General features: G+C 46.1%; 1 protein-coding gene across 1 annotated transcript in view; it reads right to left on the reverse strand.

Moving 5' to 3' along the window:
• VAPA (VAMP associated protein A) overlaps window positions 1-27,119 on the reverse strand; it is a 180,930-nt gene that overhangs the window by 70,500 nt on the left and 83,311 nt on the right. The window contains exon 5 of the mRNA XM_069216505.1: window positions 17,758-17,913. Coding sequence (XP_069072606.1) covers window positions 17,758-17,913 — 156 coding nt within the window. The remainder of the gene's footprint in view (window positions 1-17,757; window positions 17,914-27,119) is intronic.

Raw genomic sequence — 27,119 nt, forward strand, 5'->3', positions numbered from 1 at the left:
TCGGGACTTTGGATTCAAAGAGTCGCGGTCAGGGGAAGCCGCGGGATTCCCTCTGCAGGCGGCGCTGTGGGGGCTCAGGGGGGACAGGTTTTTGTACTCACAGTCTTAGAGTAGTCCTGGGGTCCCTCCTGAGGTGTTGGATCGCCACCAGCCGAGTCGGGGTCGCCGGGTGCAGTGTTGCAAGTCTCACGCTTCTTGCGGGGAGCTTGCAGGGATCTTTAAAGCTGCTGGAAACAAAGTTGCAGCTTTTCTTGGAGCAGGTCCGCTGTCCTCGGGAGTTTCTTGTCTTTTCGAAGCAGGGGCAGTCCTCAGAGGATGTCGAGGTCGCTGGTCCCTTTGGAAGGCGTCGCTGGAGCAGGATCTTTGGAAGGCAGGAGACAGGCCGGTGAGTTTCTGGAGCCAAGGCAGTTGTCGTCTTCTGGTCTTCCGCTGCAGGGGTTTTCAGCTAGGCAGTCCTTCTTCTTGTAGTTGCAGGAATCTAATTTTTCTAGGGTTCAGGGTAGCCCTTAAATACTAAATTTAAGGGCGTGTTTAGGTCTGGGGGGTTAGTAGCCAATGGCTACTAGCCCTGAGGGTGGGTACACCCTCTTTGTGCCTCCTCCCAAGGGGAGGGGGTCACAATCCTAACCCTATTGGGGGAATCCTCCATCTGCAAGATGGAGGATTTCTAAAAGTTAGAGTTACTTCAGCTCAGGACACCTTAGGGGCTGTCCTGACTGGCCAGTGACTCCTCCTTGTTTTTCTCATTATTTTCTCCGGCCTTGCCGCCAAAAGTGGGGCCTGGCCGGAGGGGGCGGGCAACTCCACTAGCTGGAGTGTCCTGCTGGGTTGGCACAAAGGAGGTGAGCCTTTGAGGCTCACCGCCAGGTGTGACAATTCCTGCCTGGGGGAGGTGTTAGCATCTCCACCCAGTGCAGGCTTTGTTACTGGCCTCAGAGTGACAAAGGCACTCTCCCCATGGGGCCAGCAACATGTCTCGGTTTGTGGCAGGCTGCTAAAACTAGTCAGCCTACACAGATAGTCGGTTAAGTTTCAGGGGGCGCCTCTAAGGTGCCCTCTGGGGTGTATTTTACAATAAAATGTACACTGGCATCAGTGTGCATTTATTGTGCTGAGAAGTTTGATACCAAACTTCCCAGTTTTCAGTGTAGCCATTATGGTGCTGTGGAGTTCGTGTTTGACAGACTCCCAGACCATATACTCTTATGGCTACCCTGCACTTACAATGTCTAAGGTTTTGTTTAGACACTGTAGGGGTACCAGGCTCATGCACTGGTACCCTCACCTATGGTATAGTGCACCCTGCCTTAGGGCTGTAAGGCCTGCTAGAGGGGTGTCTTACCTATACTGCATAGGCAGTGAGAGGCTGGCATGGCACCCTGAGGGGAGTGCCATGTCGACTTACTCGTCTTGTCCTCACTAGCACACCCAAGCTGGCAAGCAGTGTGTCTGTGCTGAGTGAGAGGTCTCCAGGGTGGCATAAGACATGCTGCAGCCCTTAGAGACCTTCCTTGGCATCAGGGCCCTTGGTACTAGAGGTACCAGTTACAAGGGACTTATCTGGATGCCAGGGTCTGCCAATTGTGGATACAAAAGTACAGGTTAGGGAAAGAACACTGGTGCTGGGGCCTGGTTAGCAGGCCTCAGCACACTTTCAATTGTAAACATAGCATCAGCAAAGGCAAAAAGTCAGGGGGCAACCATGCCAAGGAGGCATTTCCTTACATTCAGCAACCAAACTAAGATTCAGCTCTTTGGGATTGGAGTGTCTGATTTGACTGTGGTTCTGTGTGAAAAGGTCTGGGGTGAGAGGAAGCTTCTTGTGTGGCATCACTGATAGGTGGGCGAGTGGTGAACCATGGTTGCCTGCCCCATGTGGGTGTCCCTAGAATGAATACGAGGTAAGTTTGTACACATTTCTGAACCAGAAGGAAAGTGAGAGGTGAAAAAGCGTAGGCAAATATCTAACCAGTCCATACATAGAGCATTGCCCTTGGACTGAGTGTCTGTGAACCCGGAGGTGAACTTTGGGCATTTTGCGTTCTCTGTGGCTGTGATAAGGTCTAACCCCACTTTTGAAAGTAGGGCAGAAGGACTTGGGGGTGGATTTTCCACTCATGGACCTGTTGCTGCATCCCGCTGAGAAGATCTGCAAAACTGTTGTGTGTTCCTGGGAGGTGTTCCGCTAACAGGTACATATTGTGACAATGTGACGTATGGCCCAATGTCAAATAATCTGTGCAAGGCCAGAGAGTTGTAGAGAATGTGTCCTCCGCCCCTCCCACCCAGTTTTTGCACTTTAAACATAAATATCATGTCTCTGCCTATGAGAACAACCCTTTTGGTGAGATGCATTAGAAAGGCTTTGAGTACTAATTGAACAGCTAGCAGCCCTAGTCTGTTGATGTGTAGAGGTTTAAGGGTGTGATCCCAAAGACCCTGAACTGTAAGGTTCTGGAGATGAGCAACCCACCCCATCTGAGAGGCAGCAATTATCAAAATGATCTGGGGAACAGGGTCAGAAATGGACGCCCCTTTAAGAAGAGGGCTTTGTTTTAACACTGCAGAGAACGAAAGGTGCGGCTGTCTCCAACACAGATCCTTTAAAAGACCCTGTGCATGAGACCATTGGCGTGAAAGACATTCCTGTAACTGTGCATGTGAAGACGGGAATGTGGTACAATTACAATGCAATACGCCATCACTCCTAGGAGTTTCATGACTGATTTTACTGTGAGTGGGACGAAAGTGAGAAATCTGTGTTTGAAAGTTTTGAACCCTTGCTGCATTTGCGTAGGATATTCCCAACTGTGTATCAAGAATGGCCCCTAGATAGGGCTGTATTTAAAGTGGATTTAGATGTCACTTTTGAAAATTGAGGGTGAAGCCTAATTGACAAATTAAGTCTATTGTGGTTTGAGTAGGGTGCGAACCTTGTTTAGGATTGCTGGCTTTGATGAGCGAGTAGTCTAGATATGGCTAGACATGACTTTTCTGCCTGCACAAGTGAGCTGCTACAACTGAGGCATTTGGTAAACATTCTTGGAGGTGTTGACTCCAAAGGGGAGCACTTTGAATTGGTAGTGTTGTCCATCTATCACAAATCTGAGATATCTGTGTTGTTTCGGATGTATAGAAATGTAAAAGTAGGTGTCTTAAATCCAGTGCCGATAAAAAGTCATCCTGTTGCAGCAAAGGTAATCACATCCTGAAGTGTGACCATGTGAAAGTGTTCGGATATTATCTAATGATTTAAAGGCCTGAGATCTAGGCTACGTTTTAAGTAGCCGTCCTTTTTTGGGTATGAGAAAGTATAGTGAATATACCCAGATTCTCCGATGATGTAGAAAAACTAGTTCAATTGCTTGTTTTGCTAGTAAGGCCTGCACTTCCTGTTTTGTAGAGAGATGGAGTTTGTTAGTGGGGGGGGGGGGGGTTTGGAGGTGTGGAATTGAGCTTCAGATAATAACCATGTTGGATAATACCAAACTCTGAAGTGATTTTTTGCCAATTTTGGAAAAATAACAGCAGGCGTCCCTCCTACAGGTGTTTGGTAAACAGAGGGAAGGAGTCACTGCTTGGTGGCAGTAGAAGAGGTTCGAGCAGAGGGAGTGTTTGCCCTACATCTGTTGTTCTTCCCTCTATAGGAGCTCTTGTAAAATCCTCTGAGAGGACGTGTGGGGTTGATCTTTTTCTGTATGACAGCAAGGTTTCTGATGTAGAGAGTTTAGAGCCAGTTTCATACTGAGGCCTGCGAAAAGTACCACACGAGGCAGGGACATGGAGCGCCCCCACGGATTTTGCCACTTCGTTGTCCTTCTGCATCTGCTCTAACACCTGATCTACTTGTGGGCCGAAAAGTTGTTCTTTATTAAATGGTACATTTCAGATTGTCTGCTGTATCTCCTGCTTAAAACCTGAAATGCATAGTCACACATGTATGCATAAAAGGACACTCGTGTTTATCCTCTCGCTGCCGTGGCAGCTGAGTCTAAAGCACATCTTGAGGAATTGTTGGATATAAATTGCCCCTCACCAACAATTTATTGGCCTCTTTTCCTGTGCTTCTCTGGGATGTGCTGGAGAAGTTGCTCTAGTTAGACCCACCTGGCATGATCGTATCTAGCAAGTAGACCTCGAGTTTTGGCGGTACGCCAATGTTTGGCCACTTGAGCAGCAACACACTTATCAGGAATCGGTGCATCAGGAGGAGCTTGTGAATCAACTCTTTCTGGCATTAGATACCACTAAAGAGTCAGCAGGTATGTGACCTTTAATAAAACTGGGTCAGATGGAGGCCTTATATTTTTTCTCCACCTACGGAGTGATAATACCGGCTGTAGTGAGGTCTTGGGAAAATAGCTTCCAGCCTCAACATACCTTTAAGCATTCGCAGCTATTGTGTGGACTTATGTGAAGTGGTAAGTGTTTCAAAAAGAAAATAGTCTTCATTGGGCTCTTTGTGAAGAGGCACTTGATGATATGTGGCTGCCATCCCAATGAGTTCTTGGAAATAAGTTGTATCGTCCGGTGAGGATCGTCTTGCTGGGCAGACCTCTTTGCCAGTGTCCATGTGTGTCCACATTATATTGAGACCATATTGTCATGGGTGTCATGAAATGACTGAGGTGAGCCCTGTGGGGAGATGTCGAGATATGGAAGGTAGAAGGTAGAAGGTAGAAGGTAGAAGGTAGAAGGTAGAAGGTAGAAGGTAGAAGGTAGAAGGTAGAAGGTAGAAGGTAGAAGGTAGAAGGTAGAAGGTTCTTAACCAAGTCTTTCTCCATTCTCTTTTGTTTGAGCAGATGCGTAGGTAGTTTCAGAGCCTCTAAAAGAAAGTTGTCACTTTGGAGGCACACTAATGACAGCTTTGACCAGCACTGTCCCAGTTTGTGGCTGTATATGCCGTTATGACAGCTTATATGGAGCTGTTGCTTAATCCTATTAAGCATGGGCTCAGGAGATGTTCTTGACTCTGAGGCTGCAGGAATAGTGAGTTTTTTCGGTGCAGAGGTACTTTTAACGCTCAGTGCCAAAGCTGTCAGTGGCGAGGCAGGGAGTCTTTTTAGTGGTGAAACAGTCATTGCCAAGTGTGAAGTAGAAGCTTTTGCTGCAGAGGCAGATGGCGTTCGGCTCTGTAACGAAGTAAAAGGCTTTGACTTAGGTTTTCATGCTGAGCTCGATTGTGGGGCACCCGAATGAGTATTTTGATGCTTACCATAGCCCAGGGGAAGTGGCGGCTTCTTAGTCTTCGCTTCCCTGCTGTGGGCTTTTTGGTCGGAGCAGGGGGGGGTTAAACTCACGGTTAGTTGACCTGGAGTTCGAATCTTCGATGAAAAATGCCTTCTCTTCAGCCGTTGAAGCCTTGTGAAGTTCTTGCTCTTGTTCGTTGTCGGACATGGTGTCTTAAAGTCTGAAAAAATATGGTGTGCCCTCGACTACATGCCTGTGCATTTCTCAGTGGGGGGCTCTCAAATCCTGCAGTCTTTTTTTTTTTTTTACTGTAGACTGGGAGGCCTTGCAGTCTTCTTTGCTATGTTCCAGCAACAGGCAGAGGCTGCTGAAGTCACACCTGACTCCCTCTTAAATGCTCGCTTTTATCTGAGCTGTTCTGGACACAGTGCAGTTTTGGGGCTTCCTACCAAATGGGGATTCCAGGATATTCAGGCTACGATACCTGTGTTTCAGCCTCCATCCTGGGTTTCAGAGAATGACACAGGCTACTGGGCCTCATGGCCTCCTGCTGGTCACAGATGGCATATGCAAGCTCTGTAGTGGGCCCTGAAGTTCCAGTGGGTGCAGCATTAGGGGAATCTCTCTTACATGGCCCAGATCTCAGAAGGGCTGTGCAAGATTTGCAGTTGTGGCTTTCGAATCGTGACTCAACAGCAGATCCTTGTCCCTTCCCCAACCAGATCAGACAGCAGTAACCGATGTGGTACTCCAGGGATGGGGCAGCCATATGGAGATGGTGGAGATCAGAGGCGTATGGTCTCCAGCAGAGTCCGGACTCCACATCAATCTTGTAGAGCTAAGGGAGTTCAGGCTTGCATTGAAAGCATTCCTTCCCTCTCTTGAAGGGAAAGTGGTACAGGTGTTCGTATCAACACAACCGCTGTGTGCTACTGCAACAAGTAGGGTGGAGTGGGGCTGTGGATCCTTTGTTGGGAGGCTCCGTACCATCGGACATAGCTGGAATGTCAGGGCACATCCCTGGTGGTTCAACTTCTGCCGGGCTCTCAACATCGGAGCAGACTAACTCAGCCGTCAACGCATGGTTGATCACAAATGATATCTCCATTCGGCGGTGGCGCAGTTCTCTTTCAGCAATGGGGGGGTGGGGGGGCGTCTTGGTTAGATGCCTCCACAGAGAATGCACAGTGTCAGCTGTTTTACGCCCTTGAGTCTCCAATGCTCAGCTACGTTTTTCTAACTCAGGCCTCCTATTCGCCTTTACGCCAATACCACTTCTGCCCAGAGTTCTCAAGATGATCAAGAACGACTGGGCCCAAGTAATCCTTGTGGCTCTGGCCTGGGCACACAGAGTATGGTATCCCGAGCTTCTAAGCATGGCCATTGATCCTCCACTGGGAATGCCACTTCAGGAGGATCTTCTGGGGACAGTTCTTCATCCAAACCTGTCTAGTGTCCGCCTTCTTGCGTGGAGATTAAGCAGCAGCAGTTGACAGCTTTCAACCTTCCACCCAACGTTTATAATGTTATCTTGGCAGCCACGCGTCCCTCCCCCAAAACGGTATAGGCCTGTCATTGGAACACATTTATGGCATGGTGTACCAACAAGTCTGTTGATCCCCTTTCTGCACATGTCTGAGGTGTGCTTTGGGCACCCTTAGAGATCATCTGTCTGCCATCTCTTGTTTTCCTCAGACTACCAGACTAACACTCATTGTTTAAATCACTCATTGTTTAAATCACTCATTGTTTAAATCACTCATTGTTTAAATCACTCATTGTTGGGCGATTCCTCAAGGATCTTACACGTTTCCACCTATCCCATTTGTAGAAAGCTGGCCTGGTGTATGGTGGGTACCTATGGTACTTCCACCTTATACCAGATCCAGGTATCCCCTCTTCGTAAAGTGTAGTCAGTGTCTAGAAGCCAGGTTCTCTAGAGGTAGCTGTAGATGAGCAGCCAAGGCTTATCTCGGAGACATGCAAAGCTCATGCAATACCACTGTAGTCACACAGCACTAACACACATGAAAGAAAACAATCAGTTGCACAAAAATAAAGGTACTTTATTTTTGGAACCAATCACCACAAAATACTAAACAGGAGAAAAGTAATATACACTAGCAATCAGAAACCGGCATAGAAAAGGTTAGAAAACAGTGCAAATTGTAAAAACCAATAGTGACCCTGGGGAAGCACAAACCATATGCTAAGGAAATGGAACGCGAATAAGGTACCCCCCCAACCAAGGTAGGTAAAATGTGTGGAGGGGAGCTGGGAGTACTAGAAAACCACAGAGGTAAGTAACCGTACCTCCCCAGCAACCAGGAATGCAGGAGTAAAACAATGGATTTTCCCCAAACCACCCAAAAGGAGAAAAGGAAGAAAAAGATAACACCCAGCCAAGACTAAAAGAAAACCAGCGGTGGATTCCTCAAGAAAGTAGACCTATGAAAATAGGGGACCAAGTCCAAGAGTTACAGTGTAGTCCAGGAGGAGTAGGAGCTACTACCCACAATGCTGTGATGAAGAACAGCCAAGCACTGCAGCCCTGGAGCCGGAGAAGAGTACTTGATGGATGCAGATAAATTCCCAACCTGGAAAGAAGATTGCAGACAGATGTCGGTGCAGGAATTCCACCAACAACCCTTGGCAAAGGCAAACTTGCAGTTAGTGGAAAAGAGGTGCTGCCAGGGACCAGCAAGGCCCAGGGTGACTCAACCAGGAGGGGAAGTCACAGGGGACCCTCAGCATCGCAGAGAGTCCACAGGAACAGAGGCAGTATCCACAGGAGTCCCGCAGGATGGGGACATAGGAGTCACACAAAAGCCCACGCAGCACTACAAAAGAGGATCCACAACGCAGGAAGACCATGCAGGGGGCTGTGCTTTGCAGGATGGAGCGCTAGGGGCTGGAGCTACACGTCACCTGAAGATCCCTTGGAGGAGATGCAAACAAGCCAGACGCGGTGCACAGGGGTACTGTCCTGCGTGGGAAGGCAAAGGCTTACCTCCACCAAAGTTGGACAGCTGGCAGAGAGGACCAAGAGGACTACACCGGACCACTACTGTGATGCAGGATCCACGCAGCTCAGCAGGAGAAGGATCCACGCAGCCGGTTGTCACTTGTTGTAGGTGCCTGCGGTTGCAGGGGAATGACCTCTTCACTCCAAGGGAGATTACTTCTTGTGCAGGCTGAAGAGTTGTAGTCTTCTGATATGCACAACCGGGGAAATGTTGCAAAGCTGGCAGGGGATCAGGAAACAAAGTTGCAGAAGAGTCTTCTTCGTTGTAGCAGGGTGTGTCAGTTCCTGGAGGGTCCAGTTGCGGTTTCAGTGGCCAGAAGTCGAAGCAGAGGTTGTAGAGCAGTCCTGCTGGAATCTTGAAAGCCGAATCTGAGGACCCACCCAAGAGAGAGGCCCTAAATAGCCCTGAAAGGGGGGGATTGGTCACCTAACCAGGTAAGCACTTATCAGGAGGGGGCTCTGACATCACCTGCCTGGCCTGGCCACTCAGGTGCTCCCAGAGTTCCCTTCCAACCTTGGAACCAAGATGGCAGAACCCAGGGACCTTGTGGAGGAGCTTTGGGCACCACTCCTGGGATGGTGATGGACAGGGGAGTGGTCACTCCCCTTTCCATTGTCCAGTTTCATGCCAGAGCAGGGACCGGGGTCCCTGAACAGGTGTGGACTGGTTTATGCACCGAGGGCACCAAATGTGCCTTCAAAGCAAACCAGTAGCTTGGGGAGGCTACCCCTCCCAAGCCAGTCACACCTATTTCCAAAAGGAGAGAGTGTTACCTCCCTCTCCCAAAGGAAATCCTTTGATCTGCCTTCCTGGGCTTCATCAGATCAAGCAGCAGAAGGGCAGAAACCAGCCTGAGGGGTGGCAGCAACTGGGCTGCCCGGAAAACCCTGTATGACTGGTGGTAGTTATGCTGGGGATCCTCTAAGGAGTCTTCAGAGTTCATGGAAACATACTTCCAATACTTGCAACAGTACTGGGGTATGATTCCGACATGTTGGATACCAATATAAAATTGCTTCCAGCACTCACAAAGTCCAGGAAAATGGATTTGGAGTTTGTGGGGGCACCTCTGCTAGTGCAGGGGTGCCCTCACACACAGGTACCTGCACCCTGCCCTCTGGGCTGAGAGAGACTAAGGAAATGCCTCCTTGGCATGGTTACCCCCTGACTTTTGACTTTGCTGATGCTATGTTTTGAATTGAAAGTGTGCTGAGGTCTGCTAACCAGGCCCCAGCACCAGTGTTCTTTCCCTAACCTGTACTTTTGATTCCACAATTGGCACACCCTGGCATCCAGGTAAGTCCCTTGTAACTGGTACCCCTAGTACCAAGGGCCCTGATGCCAGGGAAGGTTTCTAAGGGCTGCAGCATTTCTTATGCCACCCTGGGGACCCCTCACTCAGCACAGACACACTGCTTGCCAGCTTGTGTGTGCTGCTGAGAACAAAACGAGTAAGTCGACATGGCACTCCCCTCAGGGTGCCATGCCAACCTCACACTGCCTATGCAGTATAGATAAGTCACCCCTCTAGTAGGCCTTACAGCCCTAAGGCAGGGTGCACTATACCATAGGTGAGGGCACCAGTGCATGAGCACTGTGCCCCTACAGTGTCTAAGCCAAACCTTAGACATTGTAAGTGCAGGGTAGCCATAAGAGTATATGGTCTGGGAGTCTGTCAAACACGGACTCCACAGCACCATAATGGCTACACTGAAAACTGGGAAGTTTGGTATCAAACTTCTCAGCACAATAAATGCACACTGATGCCAGTGTACATTTTATTGTGAAATACACCCCAGAGGGCACCTTAGAGGTGCCCCCTGAAACTTTAACCGACTATCTGTGTAGGCTGACTGGTTCCAGCAGCCTGCCACAACCGAGACATGTTGCTGGCCCCATGGGGAGAGTGCCTTTGTCACTCTGAGGCCAGTAACAAAGCCTGCACTGGGTGGAGATGCTAACACCTCCCCCAGGCAGGAACTGTAACACCTGGCGGTGAGCCTCAAAGGCTTACCCCCTTTGTTCCAGCACCGCAGGGCACTCCAGCTAGTGGAGTTGCCCGCACCCTCCGGCCATGGCCCCACTTTTGGCGGCAAGGCCGGAGGAAATAATGAGAATAACAAGGAGGAGTCACTGGCCAGTCAGGACAGCCCCTAAGGTGTCCTGAGCTGAAGTGACTAACTTTTAGAAATCCTCCATCTTGCAGATGGAGGATTCCCCAATAGGATTAGGGATGTGAACCCCTCCCCTTGGGAGGAGGCACAAAGAGGGTGTACCCACCCTCAGGGCTAGTAGCCATTGGCTACTAACCCCCCAGACCTAAACACGCCCTTAAATTTGGTATTTAAGGGCTCCCCTGAACCTAAGAATTTAGATTCCTGCAACTTACCAGAAGAAGAGGACTGCTGAGCTGAAAGACCCCTGCAGAGGAAGAAAAGAAGACACCAACTGCTTTGGCCCCAGACCGACTGGCCTGTCTCCTGCCTTCCAAAGAAACCTGCTCCAGCGACGCTTTCCCAAGGACCAGCGACCTCTGAATCCTCAGAGGACTGCCCTGCTTCAAGAAAGACTAGAAACTCCCGAGGACAGCGGCACTGCTCCACAAGAACTGCAACTTTGTTACAGAGGAGCAGATTTAAAGACCCCTGCAATCCCCGCAAGAAGCGTGAGACTTGCAACACTGCACCCGGCGACCCCGACTCGACTGGTGGAGAAACAACACCTCAGGGAGGACCCTCCAGCGACTCAGAGACCGTGAGTAACCAAAGTTGTCCCCCCTGATCCCCCACAGCGACGCCTGCAGAGGGAATCCCGAGGCTCCCCCTGACCGCGACTGCCTGACTCTAAAATCCCGACGGCTGGAAAAGACCCTGCACCCGCATCCCCCAGCACCTGAAGGAACGGAACTTCTGTGCAGGAGTGACCCCCAGGAGGCCCTCTCCCTTGCCCAGGTGGTGGCTACCCCGAGGAGCCCCCCCCCCTTGCCTGCCTGCACCGCTGAAGAGACCCCTTGGTCTCCCATTGAACTCTACAGAGAACCTGACGCGTGTTTGCACACTACACCCGGCCGCCCCCGCGCTGCTGAGGGTGTACTTTTTGTGCTGACTTGTGTCCCCCCCGGTGCCCTACAAAACCCCCCTGGTCTGCCCTCCGAAGACGCGGGTACTTACCTGCTGGCAGACTGGAACCGGGGCACCCCCTTCTCTCCATTGAAGCCTATGTGTTTTGGGCACCTCTTTGACCTCTGCACCTGACCGGCCCCGAGCTGCTGGTGTGGTAACTTTGGGGTTGCTCAGAACCCCCAACGGTGGGCTACCTTGTACCCAAACCTGAGACTTGTAAGTGATTTACTTACCTGTTAAAAATAACAATAACTTACCTCCCCCAGGAACTGTGAAAATTGCAGTGTCCACTTTTAAAACAGCTATTTGTGTTTTATGTGAAAAGTATATATGCTACTGTAATTATTCAATGTTCCTAAAGTACTTACCTGCAATACCTTTCAAATGAGATATTACATGTAGAATTTGAACCTGTGGTTCTTAAAATAAACTAAGAAAAGATATTTTTCTATAACAAAACCTATTGGCCTGGATTTGTCTGAGTGTGTGTTCCTCATTTATTGCCTGTGTGTATGCACAACAAATGCTTAACACTACTCCTTTGATAAGCCTACTGCTCGACCACACTACCACAAAATAGAGCATTAGTATTATCTCTTTTTGCCACTATCTTACCTCTAAGGGGAACCCTTGGACTCTGTGCATACTATTCCTTACTTTGAAATAGTGCATACAGAGCCAACTTCCTACAGAGACTTACCATAGGGGTGACTTAGTGACCTGGTGAAGTGACCTGTGGTAAAAACTGGTGCATGCACCAGTTTCACGCAGGCTGCAATGGCCAGCCTGCAGAGCCCTTTGCATGGGCTTCCTATGGGTGGCAGAATAACTACCGCAGCCCATAGGGATCCCCTGGAACCCTAATGCCCTGGGTAGCTAGGGACCATATACAGGGAGTGCAGAATTATTAGGCAAGTTGTATTTTTGAGGATTAATTTTATTATTGAACAACCATGTTCTCAATGAACCCAAAAAACTCATTAATATCAAAGCTGAATATTTTTGGAAGTAGTTTTTAGTTTGTTTTTAGTTTTAGCTATGTTAGGGGGATATCTGTGTGTGCAGGTGACTATTACTGTGCATAATTATTAGGCAACTTAACAAAAAACAAATATATACCCATTTCAATTATTTATTATTACCAGTGAAACCAATATAACATCTCAACATTCACAAATATACATGTCTGACATTCAAAAACAAAACAAAAACAAATCAATGACCAATATAGCCACCTTTCTTTGCAAGGACACTCAAAAGCCTGCCATCCATGGATTCTGTCAGTGTTTTGATCTGTTCACCATCAACATTGCGTGCAGCAGCAACCACAGCCTCCCAGACACTGTTCAGAGAGGTGTACTGTTTTCCCTCCTTGTAAATCTCACATTTGATGATGGACCACAGGTTCTCAATGGGGTTCAGATCAGGTGTACAAGCAGGCCATGTCATTAGATTTCCTTCTTTTATACCCTTTCTTGCCAGCCACGCTGTGGAGTACTTGGACGCGTGTGATGGAGCATTGTCCTGCATGAAAATCATGTTTTTCTTGAAGGATGCAGACTTCTTCCTGTACCACTGCTTGAAGAAGGTGTCTACCAGGAACTGGCAGTAGGACTGGGAGTTGAGCTTGACTCCATCCTCAACCCGAAAAGGCCCCACAAGCTCATCTTTGATGATACCAGCCCAAACCAGTACTCCACCTCCACGGCGTCTGAGTCGGACTGGAGCTCTCTGCCCTTTACCAATCCAGCCAAGGGCCCATCCATCTGGCCCATCAAGACTCACTCTCATTTCATCAGTCCATAAAACCTTAGAAAATCAGTCTTGAGATATTTCTTGGCCCAGTCTTGACGTTTCAGCTTGTGTGTCTTGTTCAGTGGTGGTCGTCTTTCAGCCTTTCTTACCTTGGCCATGTCTGAGTATTGCACACCTTGTGCTTTTGGGCACTCCAGTGATGTTGCAGCTCTGAAATATGGCCAAACTGGTGGCAAGTGGCATCGTAGCAGCTGCACGCTTGACTTTTCTCAGTTCATGGGCAGTTATTTTGCGCCTTGGTTTTTCCACACGCTTCTTGCGACCCTGTTGACTATTTTGAATGAAAAGCTTGATTGTTCGATGATCACGCTTCAGAAGCTTTGCAATTTTAAGAGTGCTGCATCCCTCTGCAAGATATCTCACTATTTTTGACTTTTCTGAGCCTGTCAAGTCCTTCTTTTGACCCATTTTGCCAAAGGAAAGGAAGTTGCCTAATAATTATGCACACCTGATATAGGGTGGTGATGTCATTAGACCACACCCCTTCTCATTACAGAGATGCTCATCACCTAATATGCTTAATTGGTAGTAGGCTTTCGAGCCTATACAGCTTGGAGTAAGACAACATGCATAAAGAGGATGATGTGGTCAAAATACTCATTTGCCTAATAATTCTGCACTCCCTGTACTAGGGACTTACATTGGGGGGGGGGGGGGGTGGCGGTGGGGGACCAGTATGCCGATATTGGGAAGAAAAGGTCCAATTTAGAGGAGAGCAAAACTGCTGGGGTCCTGGTTTGCAGGAACCAAGTAGACTGAGTGAAACATACTGACAACAGGCAGAAAATGGGGGTGACCCATGCCAAGAAAGAGGGTACTTTCCTTCACCACTCATAATGCCCCAGTGGGATTTGAACTTAGTACTCACTTACCTCATTTGTGCTACCTTTGAGCTCCTTCTTAATTGTCCTCTTCAGCTTTTCACTTCGCAGACAGCATTTCCTGTAACAATCACCTCTGCTTATAGAGTTATAACTTCTTTCTTCCAAGCCACCTTTTATCTCTGTCCATCCTGACAAAGTGGTGCTTTGTACCAGGGCCTCTTTCCTCCCTAGAGTGGTCACGCCCTTTCATGTAAGCCAAACCATCACCTTGCCTACTTTTTACAGTGTAACCCCCCCCCCCCCTCAACAACCACCTTGTATAGAGGAGATTCTCCACGGTCTGGATCCAAAAAGACAGTGGCATTCAACCTCAAATCGTACTTAAGACTCCTCAGAGGACGATCAACTCTTTGTTGGTTATGTGGGTAGTTATGGGCGCCAAGGAAGGTCGGGCAGTGCAGAAAAGGACTAGCTCTAGATGGGTTGTTCTCTGCATCAAAATGTGCTACACTTTGTCTAAGACGCCACCCCTTATGGTTTGCGCGCTCACTCTACCAGAGCAACTGCCGCAGCCACTGCGTTAGCACATGGAGTTCCAGTCCTGGACATCTGCCAGGCAGCAACATGGGCACCCCTGCAGACATTCATTAAACACTATTACTTTGGCAGTCAGGTTCGCAGAGAAGGCTACTTTGGCCACTCGATCCTGCAGGACTTCTTAGTATGATCTCAGATCGCAGACCCACCTCCAGTACGGTACTTCTTGGTTACCTACTCTAAGGTAAGGAATCTGCAACTAGAATTTTCCATCCGATGAACATGTTACTTATCCTGAGTAACAAATTGTCTAGTAGAGACATTCTAGTGCAGATTCCTTACCGACTCATCCACCCTAGCCCATCTATGAACTGATTTCTAGTGACAGGGACTCCCTTTCAGGTCCCTAGTTCTGCTGCACCAGTCTCAGTGCTCTTCATGGCGCCGCTCTTTTGGCCTGAAAGTTGTGAAAAGAAATTGAAGGCAGTGCGCCGGGTGGCACCTATATATGACTGCAACGTCATCACAGCGATCACAATGCCAACGACAAACACTGAGTCAACTGAAGCCACCTGATGGCGCACAAAGGTACTGCTTGAAGAAAATTCTCTGGATCCAGTCTGACACCTCAGGGAAATTCTAAGGTAAGGACTCTGCAACTAGAGTATGTCTCTACCAGCTAATTTGTTACCGAAGGTAAGTAACTTGTTCCTTAACATGAGTAAAACAATTATATATGGCAGGGGTGGACCAAATTAGGCAGCACTGTTAGCTAAATTATGTATTACGAAAAGATAAATTAGACGGCACATTTTATTATCCTATTGTTTTTTCACATGTTTACACTGGATTTCACCTCAGTATCAATTTAACATTCTAATATAGCAATAAGCAACAGAAAGTTGAAAAGTCAAAGTTGATCAGTCAACCTTTGCAAAGGCCTTCCACTGCGCAGGAACACGTGTCACCATATTTTTTGTAACATTTTATCTGCTTGAGCTAGATTGTTTTTAAATCTACAGATTATGCAAGAAAGTATAATTTATGCACCAAAGCCAAAATTATGTAGAAAGCACTGCAGCAGCAAAGTCTCAATTACAGTGGCCTGTCCGCAAATATTTGCAGTAACTCTGCCACAATAACTTTATAAAAAGGCTGACCCGGGTAGAGTTAAACAAGGTAAAAGAAATTAACAATATAAACAAATTTATTAATTATTCAACAAGACCTATTGGACGGTAGGCACTGCATTCCACTGAGACGAAACCAGGCGAGTCGCTGTAGATTCACGGTTACCAGTAAGTCACACTTCATGGTTTCAAGGTTTCTCTGGTCCCAAAAAGCTCCACACCACTTTCAAAGTTTGAAAAGGATTTTCAATCAAGCATTTGTTGATAAGATGAGCAAGCTTCCGATGGCAAATAAGTGTGGAGCACTATTGTGGGAACAATTTCACGTACGACAATTAAACAAAAAAGATCACTGATGCAGGTCATCTGACAGTGCAAATTCAGAAAATAATTGTACTGCGAAAATGAGCGTATGTCAAGGTCTTGAATGGCAGATGGGCACAGCCTGCCAATGAATTGTGCACAATAGAACGGAGGCAAGAACTTTACAGCAGAAAGCAATAGATATTAAATACCTCATCTTTATTGAAAGACATTATGCAAAGTATTTGAGTTTGCTCATTTTACAAGATTTAGGAAAAGATAGCTTTTTGCAAGACATGGGAAAGTACAGTTCTGAACTTTTCATAGCACAAGTCTCCACTTCAATGGATTTTCTCCTAGAGGCCAAAGGAACAAAGAAATATCTCTTTTGAGAAAGCTCTCAGTACTAGAAGGCTGGTTTGTAAACAGAAGTGAAGACATACTGTGCTTGTACTGCAAGATACATGCTACGAGTCCCTTTGGAACCTCATTGAATCCAGTGGGTGAGCTGTGGAATGTACAAGTCAAAGTACTAGGGCAACACAAGGAATCAGCAGGGGTTTAGCATTCACAAAGGCAGCAAAATTATGCCTGCAGAAATAAAGTTGCAGGTCTCTGGAAAGGTTCGAAAGCATCCATGCAAGTGGAATGACTTTCAAGGACTCCAAGAGGCAGTTTAGCAAAGACAGTCTTCCGTCAGATAAAGAAGGCCATTGCAGACCTCGTACCATATTTCACTTTTTGGTTAATAGCCAATCATTCGCACACGTTTTAAGATTTCGCACAACGATCTGAATCCAGTTATGAAGTAATGAAACGAAGGTCAGGACTTCAGAGCAGTGCTCAATTTGTACTGGTGGTTTGCAAGTGGGTCCTACCGACCCTAATTTTAGAGCATCAGCGCTAAACAACAGAATTTGATCCAAAGCAAGAAAGAAAAATATAAAAAAGGGAGATAGAATGAGTAGAATAGAAAGACAGAAAAATTTGCCAAACGGCGAAAGCAGGAATAAAAAAAGTCTGCAAGAGTGAGATAAAGAAGCAGGGAGTGTCTGGTGGTGGATGAAAAAGGCATGAGGTGGAATCGAGGCTTCGAGGCTTTGGTATTCAGCACCCCTGATATTCGTAGTACAGGCCGCAGTATTTTCAGCAACAATTTGGCAATGCACTAATTTTATAAATTAAGCTCTGTGCCAGAGGTAACAAACCGGTGCAAGCCATGACAGGCACTGAACCAGTAATGAATCAATTCTTTGTAACCATTTCATTGAAATGCAATACCTTCAAAGATCAGATTTTCAACATATTTAAAATAACTTTCCTGAACGAAGGAAAATCGAAATTGAGTTAAAAAATGGGGCTGGGATTGCACGGGAGCACTTGACATATGGTAAAGTCAGAAAATCGAAGAGCTTAAGTACATAAGGAATGCGTTAAAGGCAGAACCAGAGCACGAAAGGAATTGCATAAATGTTTAACTCTCGTTTTTGACAAGGTCTGGAGCACAGTTCTATTTCCACACTCACGAAAGAGGCAGAGTTGGACAAATGTATATGCAAAAAAGTAGGACATTTGTCGAAAAAAAAAAAACACCACTGAAAGAGTAAGACCCCCACACGAGTGATCGCTCACACGCATGCCAAACACTTGAAACATTAACAGAGGCTTTCCTAAAACTTCATATTTTATCCTATTTCCCATAACTTAGCAGAAATTGACTCAAAGTAACACAGATTTGAAAATTAGAATCCCAACCATATGTCTACAGTCCAAACCATTGTGAGGCATATTCACCAACGCCGGTACTTACAAGTAGTAGTTTATTTTTATCAGAGAGTTTCACCACTTCAGCCTGAAGTCTTTTACACTCTTCCATTAGCTTCTTTGTTTCTGTGTCGTCCAGTGCGGCTGGATGTTTTGCATGTAAATGGTGCGTTTTGATAGCTTCCTCTTTGTGATGCGAATGCTAGGAATAATTTATGAAATGTTTAATTCCAACCACATCCCACAATAATCACAAACACTAGAAAAATATTTGCATGCAAACTAAATATCGTATTCCACAAACAACTTACAATCACCTCGGTGGAGATTCCATAATTAATAACAACCAAAAACATGAGTGGTTCGCACCACTCTTCTCCTTCAATGCATCTCTGCTGCATCAAAACTCTGCACAGAGTCTAAAATAAGGGTTGACACTGGTACCACTACCAGCTCCATGTTTGCAAGTAAGCAACCAACCAATTAGTCCCCAAAGACTTATGTTTTTATCTAGTTGGGATAGTTTTTGCCAACATTTTGATGCTTCAACAGCAGCCAAGAAAAAAATGTATACTTTCAGGATTGAACAAATAAATTACTGTTCAAAATTAACCTATCAAGCATGCAACAGACAAAACAATTGTCACTGACATGATTAAAATAAAAATTAACTTCATGTTCAGATAAGTTCACTCCTCTTCAAGATCACACAAAAAAAAAAAAAAAAATCATCATCTGCCTTATCACCCGATTGCTGATGCCTCACTCAGAAAAAAACCTCCCACAAGATAGTCCCAGAGGACAAAGCAGATGTTTTTATTTACCCAAAAAACAAGTAACTTAACTACGGTAACACATTGTGGTAGAGACTATCTAGCTACAAATCCCTTACTTTAGATTTATCTCCAGAGGTCAGACTGACCTGGAAGTTTTTCATCATGCGCGCCAGTAGGTGTTATTGTTTACCTCCGTATGGTGTGATGCGTACTTGAAATGATGTGCATAGGCACAGCGCACATCATTTCAAGTACGCATCAGTTTCACGAAGAACACTAATCACTGGTGTGGAAAACTAAGGCCCAGAAAGGGGAAAAGAGACAGTGTCCCTAGAAATCCGTTTGCAGAGTGGGGAGGATTGTGTTTACATGTCAAATCTTTTTTGGGAAATGGCCGTACGTAGAATCTGCAGCTAGAGTACCTGCCAGATAAGGTATTACTGAAGGTAATTAGCGTATTCATCTGGTAGAGACTTCTAGCCGAAGATTCCCTACCTCAGAATAGATATCATGCATTACCTCCCCCTAGGTGGGTCTGCAAAACTGTTTCACACTAAAAAGTCCAGCAGGACCGAACAAGCAAAGTGCCCGTCCCGACGGACTTGACTGTCCAGACAGTAATGCTTTGTGAAATTGTGTTCAAATTGCCAATGTTGATGCCTGGTAGATGTCCAGGACTAGAACGCAGTGGTTGGAGCATTAGCTCTGGTGGAATGAGCATGCAAACCCTCAGAGGGATCTTGGCAAATGCATAGCAGATCTCAATGAAGGGAACTATACACCAGGAGATTCCCATTTTTGCATGGTCTTACCCATCGCTCCAACATACTGCACCAAGAGTTTGCCGTCCACCCAGAATCCTTTTGTGCAGTCAAGATGTAACGACAACACTCTTTTTGGGTCCAGCCAATGGAATTAATCCTCTTCATTAGATGATGTGGTGGAACGTAAAAGGTAAGTGTAGGAAGCTGGACTGGCGTGTGGTGGGTACCCAAGGTACTTACACCAGGTCCCGGTATCCCCCTCTTAGTGAAGTATAGGCAGTGTCTAGAAGACACTCTGTAGAGATAGCGGTGGATGAGCAGCCAAGGCTTTTCTAGGAAATATGCAAAGCTCATGCAAGAACACCGCAGTCACACAGCACTTACACACATGAAAGAAAACACTCAGTTGTACAAAAATAAAGGTACTTTATTTTTGGAACACAATACCACAAAACACTAGAAGGGCAACCCTCCAATAGGAGGTAGTACACTAAATATGTACACTAGTAATCAGAAATAGGAATGAAAAAAAGGTTAGAAAACAGTGCAAATGTAATAACCAATAGTGACCCTAAAGGAAAAATGGAATGCGAACACAGGACCCCCACCTAGGTAAGTGAAATGTGGAGAGGGAGCTGGAGGTACTAGAAAACCAGAGGTAAGTAACAATACCCTCCAGGCAACCAGGAAAGCAGGAGTAAAATCACTAGAATTTCCAAAAGGAAGGAAAAGAAGACACCCAGACAAGACTGCAAGAAACCACCAGTGGATTCCTGGAGAATAAGACCTGTGGAGAGAAGGGACCAAGTCCAAGAGTCACAGTGGAATCCAGGAGGAGTAGGATCTACTAACCACCCAGCTGAACATGCAGGAGTTGGTCGACAGTGAGGGAGAACAGGTCAGCACTGCAGCCCTGGAGCCAGAGAAGAGTTCCTGAGGGATGCAGAAGATTTCCCACGCTAGAGTGAAGATTGCAGATGGGTGTAGGTGCAGGAATTCCACCAACAAGCCTTGGCAAAGGAAACTCACGATTAGTGGAAAAGTGGTGCTGCCGGGGACGAGCAAAGCCCAGGAGGGTTCAACCCAGCAGGGGGGAGTCAGAGGAGACCATCAGCGACACAGATGACCCACTGAAGCAGAGGCAGCACCCAGAGGAGTCCCACAGGACTGGGACACAGAAGTTGCAGAAGGAGCCCATGCAGCACTACAGAAAGGGTTCCCACGCGGCAGGAGACCCACGCAGAGGGCTGTGTATCGCAGGAAGGAGTGCTGGGGACTGGAGCTACTGGTCACTTGAAGATCCCTTGGAGGAGATGCAAACAAGCCTTGGCAGCTGCAAGAGACGTGGTTACCGGGAGGGAGAGGGTACTGTCCTGCGTGGGAAGGCAAAAGCTTACCTCCACCAAAGTTGGACAGCTGGCAGAGAGGAGAAAGAGGACTACTCCGAACCACCACCTGTGATTGCAGGATCCACGCAGCTCAAGATGAGGACATCCAAGCAGCCGGCAGTCGTTGCAGCAGGTACATGTGGATGCACGGGAGTGACTCCTTCACTCTAAGGGAGATTCCTCCTTCTTGTGCAGGCTGAAGAGTAGCTGTTTTCTGAGGATGCCCAGCTGGGAAAATGTTGCAAAGCTGGCAGGAGCCATGGAAACAATGTTTCACAGGAGTCTTCTTCGTGGATTGCAGCGTTGAGTTCCTGGAGGGTCCAGTCGAAGTTCTAGTGGCCAGAAGTCAAAGTGGAGGTTGAAAAGGAGACTTGCAAGCCCAATCTGAGGACCCACCCAAGAGAAAGACCCTAAATAGCCCTGAAAGGGGGATTGGTCTCCTAGCCAGGTAAGAACCTATCAGGAGGGGGCTCTGATGTCACCTGCCTGGCCACTCAGATGCTTCCAGAGTTCCCTGCCAACCTTGGAACCAAGATGGCAGAACCCAGGGACCCTCTGGAGGAGCTCTGAGCACCACCCCTGGGGTGGTGATGGACAGTGGAGTGGTCACTCCACTTTCCATTGTCCAGTTTTGCGCCAGAGCAGGGACTAGGGGTCTCAGAACCGGCGTGGACTAGATTATGCATGGAGGGCACCAAATGTGCCCTTCAAAGCATACCAGTGGCTTGGGGTGGTTACCCCTCCCAAGCCAATCACGCCTATTTCCAAGGGAGAGCTGGTTACCTCCCTCTCCCAGTAAAAACTTTGTTCTGCCTTGCTGGGCTTGATCAGATCAAGCAGCAGGAGTGCAGAAACCTGTCTGAGTGGTGGCAGCAGCTTGGGCTGCCCGGACAACCCTGTAAGACTGGTGCTATCAATGTTGGGGGTCCTCTAAGGGGCCCCAGAGTGCATGGAACCAGACTTCCCATACTTGCAACAGTATTGGAGTATGATTCCGACATGTTTGATACCAAACATGGCCAGCTTCGGAGTTAGCATCATGTAGCTGGACACAGGGAGTGACCTATATCCCGTGCAGGCGTAAAATGGCACCCCGCACTCACAAAGTCCAGGAAAACTGGCCTGGAGTTTGTGAGCAACACAAAAGGATGATGGACGGAGTGCTGAACAATGCAAACACTCACCCCCAGTCACAGATCAGGGTTTAATCTATCGTTCTTCTGCTCACTATGCCACCCCAGTTTGGACCCAGCCATGGAGTTTGTGAGGGCAACTCTGCTAGTGCAGGGGTGCCCTCACACACAGGTACCTGAACCCTGCCCTCTGCGCTAGGAGGGCCTGCCATAGAGGTGACTTAGTGACCTGGTGCAGTGACATGGTAGTGAAAGGGTGCATGCAACCTTTTATGCAGGCTGCAATGGCAGGCCTACAGACCACTTTGCATGGGCTCCATATGGGTGGCATAATACATACGGCAGCCCATAGGGATCCCCTAGAGGCCCAATGCTCTGGGTACCTAGGTATCATATACTAGGGACTCAGATGGAGGCAACAGTATGCCAAATGTGGGGTGAAAAAAAAAGTTTCCCGCAACCAAGTATAAAGGAGAGAGCATAACCACTGGGGCCCTGGTTAGCAGGATCCCAGTGAACAAAGTCAAACACACTGACAAACGGGCCAAAAAGTGGGGGTAACCATGGTAGAAAGAGGCTACTTTCCTACACACAAAAAATAATAAACAGGAAGGCATTGTTTTCTTATTTTCCCTATTAAAATCTTGGGGGGGGGGGAGAACAGTAACTGTTCCTTCCAGGAATTTAAGACACAGAATAAGCCCTGCCAAAATAAGAGAAAGTCCCCAGACAAGAGATTTCTTGGGGCCTTCTAACGGCACAAGTAGGGGGATGTCCAAAGCGGGAGCTCTTGTCTATGTCTATGTTTAAGTTCAATTATCTGAAACAAACTTTTTTCATCCTCTGTGTGGTCAGGTAATCCCCAACAACTTGGCACGAAGAGAGAGTATGACAAAAAGAGTAGTTTATTAGCCTAAGATTTTAAAATAATTTGAAACTATAAGAATGACACACAACATTAAAAATGACATTAATATCAATCCAAAAATGAAGGGTTAAAGTGATCTACAGCTATGCATGCCGGAAATGTATTTAAAAAACGTCTTAACATGTAAAAGGGAGAAGTAAACCTTTATCACTTTCAAAAGCCATTTTTGATGAAGAGAAACTACATTCAGAGACTATCTTTTTAGAGGCCCTTGCAAGGTATTAACAAAATGAAGCCTGCGGATCTGTCCAAGTAGGTAGCATAAGGTCACAGTTCCCAGCTAGGGATTTTCACAGTACCTTAAAGGAAAATGTTACTTACCCAGTAGACGTCCATTTGTGGCATGTAGTGCTGTAGATTCACATGCTTTGCATAGACTGTTAAGCAGTCCCCTCCCAAATAAAAGGAGGCTAGCCTGAAGGAGTGTGAGTATGTCAACGCCAGAGCAGTACGCGCTCTATTGACGACAAAAAATGCAAAAACCCAGCACTCTCGAAACAACGTAATTTATGCATTGTGCCGATATGTTGTGGTTTAACCTTTTGCATTGCAGAGTTCAATCCTGAAAACTTATTTTTAATATGTTTACAAATACTCTTCCTTTGCAATGTACTGCTGCAGGTTTTCAGAGTGTGTTAGGGTGTGGCCCCTTTCCAGGGCCTTCCAGAGACTTTCCCTGCAACATGCCTGGGCGTGGTTCTGGGCTGGGCCAAGACTCTATAAAAGAGAGCCAGCCCAACTCCCTGTGCTCACTATTCAGAGGTCCAGGTGCAGAGCAGCAGCTTCTTCCTGAGCTCCTGTCCGGGCGGCCTATTTGGATCTTACAGTCTTCTGCCCTCATCCTTCATTGGTGATCACTGTTCCAGGCGGTAAGACGGTGGTTGGACATTTCCCGACACCGTTATTTAGAATTTTCATATTCTTGGTTTAATTCTTAAATGAATAACAGATTACTTGCACGCTGCCATTTTTTTGACATTTATATGGTGGTTTGCAAATAGGCAGGACGCGTGATTTATTCCATAAAGGTTTGACTTTGTTATTCATTACGCGCTGCCATTTCTTGACATTTACGTGGTGGCTTAAGAATCGGCAAGACTCGTGATTCGTTTTATGGTGTTTGGACATTGTTGTTCATTGCGTGCCGCTATTTCTTGACATTTACATGATGTTTTACGAGTTGGCAAGACGCGCAACTCGTTTCATGAGCATTTAACTTTGTTGTTCATTGCGCGCTAGAATTTCTTGACATTTACATGGTGGCTTAAGAATCGGCAAAAGAAGCGCGACTTGTTTCATTGTACTTTGATCTTGTTATTTATTGCAAGCTGTTATTCCTTTACATTTATATCGTGTTTTATGAATCGTCAAGATGCGCAAATCGATAAATGAGGATTTGACTTTGATATTCATTGCATGTTACCATTTCTTGGTATTTTACATGGTAACACTCAAATTGGCAAGACGCACGATTCTCTTCGAGTTTAATTCATGTTGTTTATTGTATGCCACTATTCTAAGATATTTATTATGTAATATTCGAGTTGACAAGTTATGTGATTTGTTTCCTGAATCCATATTGTGTTATTCATGGTGCACAATCCTTTTATGGTGCTATATATACACACACACATACATACATATATATATATACACAAACACACACACACACACACTATATATATCTGCAATATTCGCAATTTGTGTTGAAACATTTTAAGAGTACACAGAAGGCCAGAGTTTCTAGATTCAATATTGTATGGTCCTAGTATACATTCTCAAATCAGGGTTTATATGACTGGTTTAAAATGTAGTCAGAATGTTTTTTTCTGATTCTCATGTAAAGGAAAGTACTTGAATAAGAGTTTTCATTCAATTCATCTTGATTCCCCTACAGGTATCCGGCCATCTTGAAACTTAGTCATTTTAAACTTAACTCTTAGATTGTTCATGTTTTCAGAGTGACTAGGCTTAGAATCATAGTTTAGTATTGATTTCAGGAGATATAATTTTCATATTGTGTGTTCTAACCTTTTTCTTACTACAGGTCTCCTTCCCAGTTGTTCCCTTCCTAATCCCCTCTTGAACTCTCTCAGTCTCTGTGATTCATCTATCAGTCTTGGAGCTGTTCAGTGGTGGACGTGTTGGGAACGTGCATAGACCCCAAGGATCTGGTGACTGACAGAATAGTGAGCCCACTAATTATTATCCTCCTGGCTTGTGTATGTTCTCAGCATGGCCACGCTAGACGAGTTAGTCAAGGCTATCACCCAGCTCCAAGCAGAGGTGGTATCATCCAAAGAATTGACAACTAGCTTAGCAGAGAGAGTCAGTTGCAAGATAAGGTAGAGAAGAAGGAACAAAGTCCCACAGGTGTGTCTTGGCCAGGTACTTCTTCTCAGGCTTCTGGAAGTAATCTGATTTCCCTAAATGTTCCTTCTGCAATTCCTTTAGCTTCCCCAGAACGTTTCTCAGGTGACTCTTTGAAAGCGCAATTTTTCCTGGTTCAAGTGGAACTACACTTCACCTGCAGACCAAATACTTTTCCCGATGCCCAGTCCAAAGTAGCTTTCTTGTTATCATATCTGACTGGGGATGCAGCTACTTGGGCAATTCCTCTTGTGCGTAAAAATAGTCCCTTGTTGTATAACTGGAGAAATTTTGTTCGTGAATTTGAGACAGTTTTTGATCGTAGAACTGTAACACAGTCAGCAGATCGTGGATTATTAGATTTACGCAAAGGAAATCAAGACCTAGTGTCGTATTTAGCCAACTTTAACCGGCTGGTTGCAGAGACATCCTGGCCTGAAGAAAAACAAGCAGTCTTGTTTTACAAGGGACTCAAAGAGGAATTAAAAGATATCTTAGCGCAAATCGATCCACAACCTACAGACTGTCAAGAATTAATAAATCTGGTCTTGAGACTTGATCATCGTTTAGCAGAACGTAAACGAACGCACAAAAAGATTGAAAAATATTCATGGCGCCTTCATGATAACAGAGACTCAAGAACTCCGAAAGAAAGAACGCCGGAACCGATGGAAATTGGAAACATCAGAAGACCTTTGACCAAAGACAAAAAGGACCTACGCAGAAAAAATGGACAATGTCTTTATTGTGGGCGAAAAGGTCATTTTGCCAAAGATTGGTCAATCAAACCAAAGAACAAGCAAGGTCCAGTTCAGAAGGTCGCAGCCAATGCACCAGTCGAGTTGGAAAACTAAAACACCCGAGATGCAGAGAAGGGTTGCTCTTGGGTGTCACCGTGGACCCTTCACAATCTAGACATCTTAAACTGGAAATAAGAGTTCAGGTCAAGAAAAAGATCTATTTCAAAAAAGCTCTAGTCGATTCTGGGGCTACTGGGAATTTTGTTGCTGTCCAATTGGCTTGTGCATGGGGGATCCCATGTATTGAAAAGAAGACCCCAGAAATCATCTAGGCAGTCTATGGAAAACTCTTGACTGGAGGTCCGGTAACTTTTCAGACTATCCCCTTGTCGATGATTTGTGAAGATAAGATTCAAAGAAAGAAACATGAAGAGAAATCATCCTAGACGTGATCCATGCTCCCCAATATGGGATTATCCTCGGCTTGCCAAGGTTAACTCATCACAATCCGGAGATCAATTGGGCAGAACGAAAAATCGTGTTCTCATCTGCGCTATGTAACGAACAATGTCTCCAAAAGATTCAAGTATCAAAAGTTTGCAACTCTTACATAGCTACTGCCGTGGAGAAAGAAATTCAGCTGCCCAAACAGTATTCATCTTACAAATATGTATTTGATGAGAAAGGAGCAGAGACTCTACCTCCTCATAGATCTTATGACTGTCAAATTGATCTAGCCCCAGGTGCGATACTTCCCAACGGTCGTGTATATGCCCTGTCAGAACATGAAAATCAACATTTACGAAAATACCTAGATCAATTTTTGGAGAATGGCTTAATTCGCCCCTCTAAGTCTCCTGCAGCTTCGCCTTTGTTTTTTGTTTCAAAAGCTAATGGAGAACTTCGAACTTGCATTGACTATAGGGGTTTGAACAAAGTCACCATCAAGAATAAATATCCTTTACCCATTATTCCGGTCTTATTGGAACAAGTAAAGAGAGCAAAAATCTACACAAAGCTTGACCTTCGAGGTGCTTATTTGGTCAGAATGAGAGAGGGTGATGAATGGAAAACAGCGTTCAAGACAAGATATGGCCTTTTTTAATACACCGTCATGCCTTTTGGTCTGTGTAATGCTCCAGCAGCATTTCAATTTTTCTTGAATGACGTTCTAAGAGAGTATCTCGACATATTTGCCATAGTCTACATCGATGACATTTTGATCTACTCAGACATTGAAAACGAACATGTCCAACATGTCAAGAAAATTCTTGCAGCCCTTCGAAAACACCATTTATATTGCAAACTA

This window comes from Pleurodeles waltl, chromosome 2_1, assembly GCF_031143425.1.
Source record: "Pleurodeles waltl isolate 20211129_DDA chromosome 2_1, aPleWal1.hap1.20221129, whole genome shotgun sequence".
In the NCBI taxonomy this organism is placed as follows: domain Eukaryota; kingdom Metazoa; phylum Chordata; class Amphibia; order Caudata; family Salamandridae; genus Pleurodeles; species Pleurodeles waltl.